Source organism: Petromyzon marinus, chromosome 24, assembly GCF_048934315.1.
Source record: "Petromyzon marinus isolate PM22_M1 ecotype Great Lakes invasive population chromosome 24, UKy_Petmar_22M1.pri1.0, whole genome shotgun sequence".
Lineage (NCBI taxonomy): Eukaryota > Metazoa > Chordata > Hyperoartia > Petromyzontiformes > Petromyzontidae > Petromyzon > Petromyzon marinus.
Window position 1 is genome coordinate 12,671,689 of NC_133690.1, and position 12,303 is coordinate 12,683,991.

Below are 12,303 nucleotides of genomic sequence, written 5' to 3' on the forward strand. Positions count from 1 at the left end.
TTCCTGCACCTCACAAAATAGATGCTCATTAGACTGTAAATATTTGAACGTCTTTGCCAATGGCTATCGACGACACAGTTGCACATCCATCATGCGGGGCTCACTTCTTGTCAAACATTTACTTAACGTGACCGGGAGTCGATTTTGAACAATTTGCATTCGAGTTGCACACATTCCGAGACGAGGCGGCAGTGGCACGCAGTGGATTACGCGGATTGTTTAGCGCACTGGCCTGTGAACCCCCGTCACCTGAGTTGCGTTCACAGCCCCGCGGCCAATAACATAACCGGCGCGTGATATCCGGACTGGGTCCTGGACCCGCCCCTTACACCAACCTATACTGACCAGAATGGGAAAGTATGGGTTAGGGAACCCCTCTTTGACCGACAAAAGCTTGGGGAATATCTTCGTCAGGCAGTGGTTTGACAAAGGCCTCTCCATTATTATAATTGATAGTTAAAAAGAAAACAATTCAAGCCAGCCCCATGGTTGCCTTTCTCGAGACGTGTGCGTGTGTTGATGCAGCGGTTCACTGCTGGGGGGAATTATGCAGAAACGGCTTGTAATCCAACACTTACGGTTTTCTGTATGTTTCACTGTATCGTGTTGATGGACATTGCCTAGGGCTGCGTGCTGGCAGACGGCTGAAAAATGATACGATCCGGGCCGCTCATTTTGCACAGAATCGGTGTAAAGGAGCCATTGAAAGTGGCGTGAGATTAGTGAGAAATGCGTGTGCATGTATGTGGCCGTGGGGGGATGGGCGAAAGCCAAGAGCAGCCAAAGTAACAGTAAGAAACATGAGCTCGTGCCAGGAATGTCCTTGAATGGTGGAGTGTTTGCTGAAAAGTCGGCGAGTTTCAAGTCTCAGCGCAGCTTTAGGGACAGCAGTTTATTGTCTTGTTCAGCGTTGGCAAGCTGAACTGAATTTGCGTCTCCAAGTAAAAAAAAACTTGTAGCGGTCGTGTTATCACTCACACTTTATTGGTTTAATGTGTTTATTCCTACAGGCGAATGTTGTAACATTTTTATCACGAGACGTAGGCATCTTGGTGCATTTTCATTGGTGATCTACCGGTGGTCTGCTAGGTTTAGAGTTAGGGTGAGAGATTTGTAATGACCTAGGCTCTGGAAATTATTTTTTATTCCATACGTCGTAAATCATCACCACACAATTCGCGGCCGTTCAGCATCATTGATCGATGCAAATCTGACTGTGCTGATGAGACACTGAATGCCAAAAGCGGTCGAGACTTTTGCTTATATTGAACCAATGCTGCTCACAAGATGCATTGCCAGTAGGGTCGTGCGGCCGATGGGTTATTTATGTTGCTATTAGAATTCTCCACTTAATGATTGTTTGGTGTTGCGCACACACGCCAGGTCACTGCCAACGTTTCGCAGTGGCACCGTAACGCGGAGTGCCGATCCAAACTCGGTAAAGCTTATGTAATATGAATTATTTAATCAAACAGTGCATCAATTAATGCAAATCTCCCTCCACCGTAGTGCGTAGAGTTTTAGGTGTGCTTCAAGCAATAACTAACTTCATGAGCCCACGTTTGAGGTCCGAAGGCCGCGGTGCCGTTCACTTATTTGTTCACTTGCCTGCACTTACGTTGCAAACGATCCACTCCATGAAATTAACTCAACTCTTTTGTAGAAAGGCCATGCGTTCTTCCCAGGTGTGAAAAAGGCCACCGCACTCTTTGCCGTGAAATTCAATAGCGGTTTGGAATTATGACGTGTCGTCGGATTTATAAAGTGGCACCCGAGTCCTCTGCAGGGCACCAAATGGCATCTTCGTTGTGCAAGTCTGCAAACCGTGGCACTCCTCGAAATAAAATCGCATCGCAGTTCGGAGTTAAGAAGTGTCTGATTTATAAAGTGGCGCTCGAAACTTTAACACGACGAATTTTTCTTCTCAATTTGCGAAAGGTCACGAGGGGTCTTTGGAGTCAGTTCGGCCAAATGCAAGTCTCGTTATAATTAAATCACATTGCAGTTTGGAGTTGTGATGTGTCCGACAATGTATGCAGTGACAACGTGACTTCACAAAGAAGTGAACTTCAAGAGAAGGTTATGTAGTCCTTTAACATTGAAGTCTTAAAAGGAAACCGCTCTTGACTATCAAATTTTGTTGTAGTTTGGAGTTGTAGAGAGTCCAATGTGTTAGGGTGACGCTTGCGATTCCGTGCACATACTTGCACATTTCCCATCTCCGCTTTAAACGTTGAAAACGTTAAATAAAATGCCGAACGGAGTGTTTAGTGAGCGCGCCGCCTCTGCGCGTGTCCTCCTGCACTCATTTAATGAAGACATTTGGATTCGTTTTGGAGGCTGCCATGCCCACCTCGGGTACGTCAACCGAATCGCGTGAGGTATGCGCGCTCCCCCCTCCCCCCACCACCATCTGGTTTTCATTGCCCCGGCCTTGAGGAGGAACTGCTCATTGCCTGTGCACGCCGTGACCCGTTTTCTCCTTTGGATACTTTGGAGAAATCCACAAAAGTTTCGTGCCAATGTTAATCTTCTTTTTGCTGCCTTAGATGTGATGGTAGATTGGCAACGAGCGACTTGACAAAGAGGCTCGGTGAGAGGGTTAAATGAAAGCAACGTGTGGTTGCCTGAGTTTTGCGAAGGTAACGCTAGAGGGTGGCAGCCGTGGAATTCCTCACTTGCGACGCTGTTGGTGGAAAGGCCTCCACTTTAAGAGGAACTTTTCTCTCTCTCTTTCCAGAAGGTATTTTGGCCGACTCCTTCTGCGCTGGCCAGATGTCTCAGAATAGAGGTGGGAGCGCCAACGCTTTGGCCCGCCAGTTTTGTCGACCTGCCGATCGGCTAAACGTCCGTGTCCCCATTTGTATTACTCTTTGGTTCTTTCGGTAACGCCACGTAGAAAATTAAATCTAATCATAATAGAATACGACGTTTCGGTCGCAACACAAGCAGTCATCATCAGGTCAGAATGAATGATAAAACACAGACATGGGAACAGCATAGGCAGACACACATGCAGAGAGAGACACACAAAGACACACCGAGCTCGGTGGGTCTTTGCTTGTGTTGCAACCGAAACGTCGTATTCTATTGTTATTTGATTTTATCTTCTGCGTGACTTTACCGAAAGAACCAACGAGTAATTCCTGAAGTCACGAAAGCTTCGAACCCATTCATATTGTTCGGCAGACAGGGAGACAGCCGGCTAGGGGGGATTTAGGAAACTTGCACCCGTTGTTGAACCTGCCACGCTGGGTTATTGTGTCAGCGACCTCCAGATCGAAGTGTGCTGACCGTTAGGTAATTCAATTTCAGTTCTGGTACGATTCCTGCAGATAATCCCTTTGCGTGATCACTGATCAGATATCATTATTGCCAGAGTATGACATTGTTTTGAAATGTCAGGTTATGCTTCCTGCAATTATGCCTTTGCCTTAAACAGTCGGGGTATGCTATGCTTATTGGTCACGCAAGTCAAGATGAAATGGTTATACATATCAAGCCAGCTGGAATGTATGCTATTAAGGGCAGTCAAAATGTTTGATATCGGGACATGGAATGTACTTAGACTCCGGACTAATAAATGGATTTTTTTTTTCAGTGCATCAAAGACACTTATTTGACATCATCGCACTTATCTTTGTACTTTCACGAGGGGCATCTCGAGGCTGTAGTTGATGTCCACGGTGGTGCGTCACGCGAGCGATGAATTGAGCCACATCCTCATTTCAAGCGACGAAGACAAAGCGTGGATTGCGCAACGCTTTCCCAGCGAGGATTGCGCCATGCTTTACCAGCGGGCGTTTGCCTTGGGAACTGTTTAATTATTTGTTCAGCATTACAGAAGTCGACAGGTAGCGGTCAGGACAAAACGTGCTTATGCATATATTTACCAGGTACCATAATCCCTTTTTTTTTGCTCTGGTTTGTGTCTCCCGAGTTTCTGGCTGCTCGTTGGTCAGTTTCCTGTCTCGTGGAACCCCCCCGTTACAGACGACAGCCAGCGAGGACGACGGACAGAACCAACTCTCCAGCATGGGACCTCCACCCTTGCCAGTGTGTCAAAATACAAGAATAGGTTTCACCCTTTCTGGGAACAAAACAGGTGTTAAGATGTCAAAACGCCAAACAGAAACCTTTTGCAATGACTCATGTCTGAATTAGCCACATATACTCGTGGCGAACGTGCAAAAAAAAAACCATGCTCTGATAGTATATTGCATTGTCTTTGAAACTGATTGGTCCACACCAGAAAAACGCGGCCGGCAAGCGGGTGAGCGTTTTTCGTTTTCGGGCGCTGCGACGTGAGCTGAGAGTGGGGCCGTTTGTCTCACCCCCTCGAGGACCTTTTGCCATTTTTCGAAATTGTAGACATGACCTCGAGCTTCCTTATCCCCCACTTCCCTCCCACCCCCGGGGGGATGCTCCTCAAGCCCCTCTCCCCCCTAAAGCCTCGTGTTTCTTTCATTCTTGTCCGCCCCCCCCCTCCTCCACCCATAGCCACATGTGCGAGGCTTGCGAAGCCCACAAAGTGTACGACTGCCGCGTTTGTTTTCGTTTGCAGTTGTGCTCAGTGGCTCTCCGAAGATGTGTTTGTTTTCTCGCCGTTTTAACTCCTGAAGAAGCGCCCCCTCGCACGTGGAGTGAAACGTCGGACATCGTGCCTCAACGACGCGCGGTACAATTTGGAAAACACGTCAAGGGAGTTATTGAAGAACTGATTTCTTTCGGTTAATATATATTCTTCTTGTTTAATGCAGCGGCTTATAAACAACTGCAATCGTTTACGTCGGCAGATTGCGTTGTGAGCGTTCTGGTAAAGTTGACGTGGCTGATAGGCAAGTACACGAGGGAACATTCAACAATTCATTGAGAACATCTCGCCGGGGGAATGCTAAGGAGTTGTATGCCCGGGCTGTGAGGTGTTGAGCAATAAAGCAATGGTTTAATGAAGCTGTCTGTGCTGAGCTTTAGTTGTTACCCCCCCTCTTATGAATGGGTTTTCTCCGGGTGCTCTGTTTTCCTCCCACATGCCAAACACTAATTAATGGAATTGTCAAGACATTAATTCAGGAGCCTCCTAAAAGCACGTCTTGAGACCCAACGAGACTTTTCTGGTTCAGTAATGGAAAGTATTATTGAAGGATCGATCATTTGCTTCTTGACTTTTGCTGAAAATCCATTTAGGTTTAAACATTATGCAAGTGTGAATTGCATGAAACAGGTTTTATAGGTTACAGGACTACGTTTTGGGCAGCAGAGGGCAGTGCGTCAAATTCCCATTGCACTTCTTTGGCACCACGTCTATGCTCCACTGCCTTCAATCCACACTGACCACAGTGGTGAAGTATAGTCAACCCCCCCCCCCCCCCCCATTACGTGGGGTGGGATGCAGGGGTCCCATTTATCACCCCCCCCATCGCCATCACCCCGCCAGAATTTACACACCCCCTCCACCTCTTCACAGAATAACGACACGGGACTCAGAGCTGTTTTCATCATGCGTGTTGTATATTTGTGTTGTTGCTGTGGGTGTGGAGGGCGTTATAGTTCGAATAAATGCAGGTGTCTGTCTGTACATGGTACAGCCGTCTCGTTCAGCGCGTTGGTAAACATCGATTTCATCACTCCTCTTGAGTGCGCACCTAACGCCCGCTGGGGGAATGCCCGATGCCTTTCGTCGGCAGGCCCTTTTGAAGCGTTGACAGGGGAGCGAACTTGGCGGCGAGCGAGACCTTTCTTGTTGTTTGTCGTTGTCTCTTCCCCAAACAAAACAAAAACAAAAAGGCGCACGAACGAAAGGCTCCGAGGACACATCCGAGGGGGCCCATTTTCCGTAGGCCGGTGCGACTGACCGACGGCGCCCTTGGCAGCAAATTAGCAATGCAGTCATTTGGGCGGTCGCCGCGTAGTGTGGGATTTGTGGAGCTAATTGCTTCCATGCGCTTCAAAGTGGGGGGGGGGGGGGGGTAGAGGAGGGGGCTAGAAAAATGCGCACCTCTGGGAGGAAACGTGGCCGAGTGAGCCCCAACAGTGTTTGAAGCTCGTTACGCCGGCCGGAACGCGGTTCTGCCGTTCGAGACTAGAATATATTAGTGTCTTCAACGTGCCACGCACTTTTTGTGTGTGTGTGTCTGTTCGGTTCATCGTGAGGAATGATTTGCCATGTGGATCATTGCGCGCCCGCTCCCTCTCTCTCTCTCTCTGGCCGTGCCGTTTATTGTGATGATGACAAAATAAATTAACAACCCGCGTTTTGCTCGTGCGGGATAGATTTACTTTCGCTCGTGCCGGTGAGTTGATGTAACGTGATGTTAGTAGCTTTTAGTAATTCTTAAATAGTGGAGAGAGAGAGAGAGAGAAAAAAATCATTCTTCCGAACACAACTCTCATGCAAATTCTGAAAGCATCGTCGCTTTTCAAAGTAGAATGGAGGCACGCTGCCTAAAATGGCGTTACTTTTATATATACTGCAGACTGTTGGGGCTGTGTAAGGTGTCTCTTTTTGAACACTGCAGTGCCTTGTTTCCCACAAACGTGTGTGTGTGTAGCAGTTTGCGCTATGCTGCGCTACGAACCCGGCGACCCGAGTTCGATTCTCGCTCACGGTAAAAAACCGGTGACGATTATCTGAGCCGGTCCTGGGTCGACTCAGCCTCAAATGAGTACCCGGTGCGATGTGTAAACATCGCCACTGGGGAGATAAAGGCGGCAGGCCGTGGCGTTGGCCACTCACACGCTCGTGTGCCGTGCCGGCCTTCATAGGTGCTCGCTAATAGCACTTGCCCCAACAGACTGTTACAGGCTATATGGGGGATCTTTGTCCATGCATTGCATCAAACAACTAAAGCAACATTCAAACATGTCAGGGGCGTTGAAGTTGCATTGAATAATTCAAGAGCCTTTGTGTTGTGTGTGGCTTTTGACAAATTCCTCAAAATTCTGCCAGACCTAGTCAGGTGTTGTGTATGTATGTGCGCTGAACTTCTTTCGCATCATACGTAGCCAATCGTGCTAATCGGAGGTGCGACGGAAGGACAACAGACTAAACACAAAAAGCAGTTCTAAAAAAAGGAGTTTGTCAATCTGGATGATTTAAAAGTGCATCGCTCCAGTGGCTTCCTAATATCGGAAGGCAGAGCGTTCCAGACGGCCGCGGAAGCGCACCTGGATGCGGTGACCGTCTTTGTTCGGTAGTGTTAAGCAACAGCGAGCGAGGCTTGAGATCCTGGACATATATATGGATGGTTGACCGCGACGCACATTGCCACAGCGCTAGCGGGTGTCACGTGATGGTCACTGGACGGCAGTGCTGTCCACAGCCTCCGGCAGCACGCGCTCACTCAGCAAGCTGCTGGTGGCGACGTTCCAGTCGAACATCGCTCGCGAACGACCCCGCGCTCGGGCGTGGTGGCCGAGATATCCCTCTGTCAGCAGCAGCAGCGGATTGACGAAGAGAGAGAGAGAGGGGTTCACATACACCGGCGGCTCTGAACCTTTGACTTCAGCCCTGCACCCCTTTGGTTCGCAATCGTTAAACAACAAATAAATGCCATTGGAAACCTCATTTGCCAGTAACAAAATATGATAATTGTTTTTTTTACCCTTTTATCTGTCAACAAAACTGACACCTATTTTACAAGGAGTCATGTTTACATTGACCACAATACCTGCGGTCGGAACGCAAACAAAAAACAACAACTCTGATAATGTATTGGCACTGTCCTTTAAATTTATTGGTCCAAACCCGAGACAGCTTTCTTTAGAGCCTCGTCTCACTGGCAAATGAGGTTTCCAATGGTGTAATTGCTTACCCCGAGCTCTCATACTCTGATGGTGCATTGTCTTTGAGTTGTGCGCCTTTTGGCGTCTTCTGGTCCAACACCATGTGAGACGAGGCTCTAAAGAAAGCTGTCTCGGGTGTGGACCAATCAATTTCAAGGACAATGCCACATACATTATCAGAGTTGTTTTTTGTTTGCGTTCCGACCGCAGGTATTGTGGTCAATGTAAACATGACTCCTTGTAAAAAAGGTGTCAGTTTTGTTGCCAGATAAAAGGGTAAAAAACCAATTATCAATAGATAAATGCACAATGTTCAATAATGCCGAGTGTTCGATGAAAGAAAGTAGTCATTCTTGCGTGCCCGTGTTTAATTTGCGTTTCGATTATTTACCTTCTCTAAAAAAACCACAAATCTGGCCATGTCCCGCACCCCCCATAAAGGGGGCGTGGAATGGCGGAGCCAGGATTTTCAGGTAGGGGGGGCAACCCCTCCAGCAAGAAAAAATGATAGAGGAGTTGTTAGTAAGTAAGGAGTTGTTAGTGAGTAAGGAGTTGTTAGTAAGTAAGGAGTTGTTAGTAAGTAAGGAGTTGTTAGTAAGGAGTTGTTAGTGAGTAAGGAGTTGTTAGTAAGTAAGGAGTTGTTAGTAAGTAAGGAGTTGTTAGTGAGTAAGGAGTTGTTAGTAAGTAAGGAGTTGTTAGTAAGTAAGGAGTTGTTAGTAAGTAAGGAGTTGTTAGTGAGTAAGGAGTTGTTAGTAAGTAAGGACGTGTTGCTAAGTAAGGAGTTGTTAGTAAGGAGTTGTTAGTAAGGAGTTGTTAGTAAGTAAGGACTTGTTAGTGAGTAAGGAGTTGTTAGTAAGTAAGGAGTTGTTAGTAAGTAAGGAGTTGTTAGTAAGTAAGGAGTTGTTAGTAAGGAGTTAGTGAGTAAGGAGTTGTTAGTAAGTAAGGAGTTGTTTGTAAGTAAGGAGTTGTTAGTAAGTAAGGAGTTGTTAGTAAGCAAGGAGTTGTTAGTAAGGAGTTGTAAGTAAGGAGTTGTTAGTAAGGAGTTGTTAGTAAGATAGGAGTTGTTAGTAAGATAGGAGTTGTTAGTAAGTAAGGAGTTGTTAGTAAGTAAGGACTTGTTAGTGAGGAGTTGTTAGTAAGTAAGGACTTGTTAGTAAGGAGTTGTTAGTAAGTAAGGAGTTGTTAGTAAGAAGTTGTCCCTTGCTCTTTACTCGACACGTGTGCGGCGATGGCGCAGCCATCGATCGAGAGTCGAATTGGAACCGCGTTGTGTGATCGGTATCACGCTCGCTGAAGGTGCTGATGCCTTCAGGGAAGTCGTGTCCTGTATACGCAACTGTGCACAATTCTGTGAGTCACTTATAACTGCTTTGGTGTTCCTTATTGCAAATTATGGACTCAGACTATTTTCCTATCATCTCATAGAATCCCTGGCACGTCATAATATGCTACACGGTGGCAGTGGGGGTCGCAAAATGCCGATTTATTACTAATAAACCCCAAGGATCCGATCGAAATCCATAATTTCGATCGGATCATTGGGGGGGGGCACGTGCCCCCCCCCCCCCCCACTGGCTCCACCAATGGGTGCGTGCAGCCCAGGTTAAGAAGCACTCCGCTCTGCACGTTCACTCGCATAGCGCACGGGGAAGGGGGTGGGCGGTGTGGGGGACTGGGTGGGCGGGGAGCCTCGGGGCTCTCCCCGTCAGTTATCTGGCGATAAAATCAGCACTTGTGGCGAGGCTGTGTCGCCGACTCTGGCTATGAGACAATACACGAGGGGCTGTCCTCCCTGAGCCCGTGCCGGCCAATTGAGAGTTGTCGTGTCCTCAGCGAGGCTTGCCCGCCCGGGCTTGTCGTATAGTCAGGGGCAAGGCGACAAAGAGAGCCTTTGTCTCAGGTCGTGTTTTCCCACTCTCGTTACTGGGCGCTCGTGCAAAGAGGCCGGGTGCGCTTGGTGGGTGGGGTGGGGGGGGGTGGGGGTAGTCGTGCCACGTGTGTGCTTAACGGTGTCTGGGGGGGGCTCGTTACGATGGTCCGCGTCATTGTGTTGCTCGCCACGCGCGCTTCAAACAATCCGTCTTCCCAGGTGCCTTTTCGGGTTGCTGTCCGTTTGCTCCCCAAATGTCAAGTCGCTGTGCTCCGGTTAGCCAGAATGCCGACGGCGAATATGTTGCACCACGATCATTTGTCGGCGCGCGCGTTCCTGGGTTTGTCGCGTGACCCTGCGCGTGACATCGCCCCCGGTTGCTCGTATCAATTTGGTCCCATCGATTGCGATGATCGTTTATCTGAAATGTGAAACGCCAATTTGTCGTTCGTGACCTTGTACAATGAGCTGCATATGAACTGAATACGGCGGGTGCTTCTATATCTGTCATTAATTTGATGTATATCTATAAAAAAATATATATATACAATTAGATGCCGGTTTTAAAAGGGGGTGAGATATAATTCGCCACTGATGTCACTCGCCACTGATGTCAGCCGTGGCGATGAATCAAACTCAGATTGCTGGCTTCATAGCACAGCGCGCTAAACACTGAGCCACCACTCCACAGTCATTATTATTATAATGTGATTCATGATGCGGATGCATTATACTCCACAAATTGACATTACGTCATAACGGATGATGCATCCGTGGCCACCCAGTACACTATATAACAATGTATGATCGTCAGTGTGCTTGAGACTATAAGTGGGCAACATAGTTTTTGTTACACCGCGTAAGATCTTAGCAACCCAGAATTGATTAATTCACATCAGCGACAATTGGTATCTGAATGTGGCCTGGGCATCCGCTCGGTTGACTCAGCCAAAAGTAAATACAGTGTTTGGCTTCAGAGCAGGTCCTCCAATTGTCTCGGTCTCCATGCCTGTGGATCCAGGTCCTATCGTGATCAAGCATCGTGTGGACACTGGCGCGAATCAACGGTGTCCTCGCGTTAATATGCTCACGTGCAGGCAGCCTCCTTGAACTAAATATAAACAAGATATACGGTTCCAAGATTGGTCTTCATCAGCCACCTTCGTACCCACAAACCCTGGCCATCATTTCTGCGACACTCCCTTTGTGCATGGTGCCAACCCTAATGGGTGTGTAGAGAAGCAATCCATTACCGTGAATATGAGAATGGGTTTTAACCGTTCTGGCAATAAAACATGTGTTTAGATGTTAAAACGCCAAACTGATATCTTTTGCAAGAAATGCCTGCATTAACCACACACACTTGTGGCGAACATGCAAAATAAACATGCTCTAGTAGTATATGATGAATTGTCTTTGAACCTGATTGGTCCACACCAGAGACAGCTTTCTTTAGAGCCTAGTCTCAAACAGTGTTTTGGCTTATGTATATATGTGTGCGCCTGTAACCAAATGACCCGGAATTTATGCCCGGTTTGATCGGATCTCAGAAGCGAAGCAGGGATGAGCCTTGGATAATGCTTGGATGGGTGACCACCGTGCATTAGAGCTCCGAGGCTGCTTTGTCAGTCGAGGGCATTGCAGCAAAACCCAATGTTGTACCGTACTACGATCCAGTATCTATGTTCTCCCCATTCACCAAGCCGCAACCGACCCGACACCCTGAAGCGTGGTCATCGAATCCGCACGACGCGCATGCAACAGTTTGTGCAATGGGTTACAACCCCCCTCATCCATCGGGAGAAGGGGCTCTCCGCGTTCCTCCTTCGCGCGCGCTGGTGACGGAGGAGCCGTGCATTGCGAGCCGACCCGTGCGCGTGTCTCCGTGCTGCTGCGCGTGTCTCCGTGGTGCTGCACGTGTCTCCGCTGCCGCAGCGAGGAGACCGCGGCGTTCGTGGCGGCGGCCGGGTGCCTCGCCTGCTGCGCGCTGGCGGTCGCGCGCGTCCCCCGCCACACCAAGTCCCCCGCCGTCCTCGCCAAGGAAGACAAAGGTGAGCGGTTCACGTGACCGCCGCTGGTCATTGTGCTTGTTGCGACCAGGTGGTGGTACGCCGCAGCAGATTGCTGATCTTTTGCGTATGATGAGGGAAATAATGATGATGACGACGACGGCGACGGTAACAACTCGCAGACCATTGTCTTCATCCGCTGCTGGATGAAAGCCTCCCCTAGGCCGTGTCGGTCATGGGAGTTGTTTGAGCCCCGGCGACCTAGGTTTGATTCCCGGCTCGGGCCTCCCAGCAGCCCTTGCTAACACCAACCCCACGCTCACCAGTCTGGTGAAGTTTGGTCAAACAACCCCTATTATACTCACATCTAGATTGAACCCCTAATATGACATGGCATAGGAAGGCCCTCATCCGGCTGTGGATTGGCAAACAGCTGCAATAAACAGTTAGTTGTAAAAGTGGGATTATCAGTCATTGTAAAGTAATTGACCCCGATGAGGCTAGTATCCATTCCAAATATGAACCTTATGGCGGGACACCCCCCGGGGTCCCGAATGAACGGAAGTCAAGATAGTAATCAACACATTTATTTTTGGCGACCCCGTTCCACCGCGCACACGAACGCCGCGACCCGCCTGG

The 12,303-nt window shown here is 48.5% G+C and overlaps 1 protein-coding gene across 2 annotated transcripts in view; it reads left to right on the forward strand.

The window, feature by feature from the left end:
* The window catches only part of SLC67A1 (solute carrier family 67 member 1), a 143,943-nt gene that overhangs the window by 18,723 nt on the left and 112,917 nt on the right, over positions 1-12,303 (forward strand). For both annotated transcript variants that reach the window (XM_032959956.2, XM_032959955.2), the window contains exon 5: positions 11,591-11,706. In XM_032959956.2, coding sequence (XP_032815847.1) covers positions 11,591-11,706 — 116 coding nt within the window. The remainder of the gene's footprint in view (positions 1-11,590; positions 11,707-12,303) is intronic.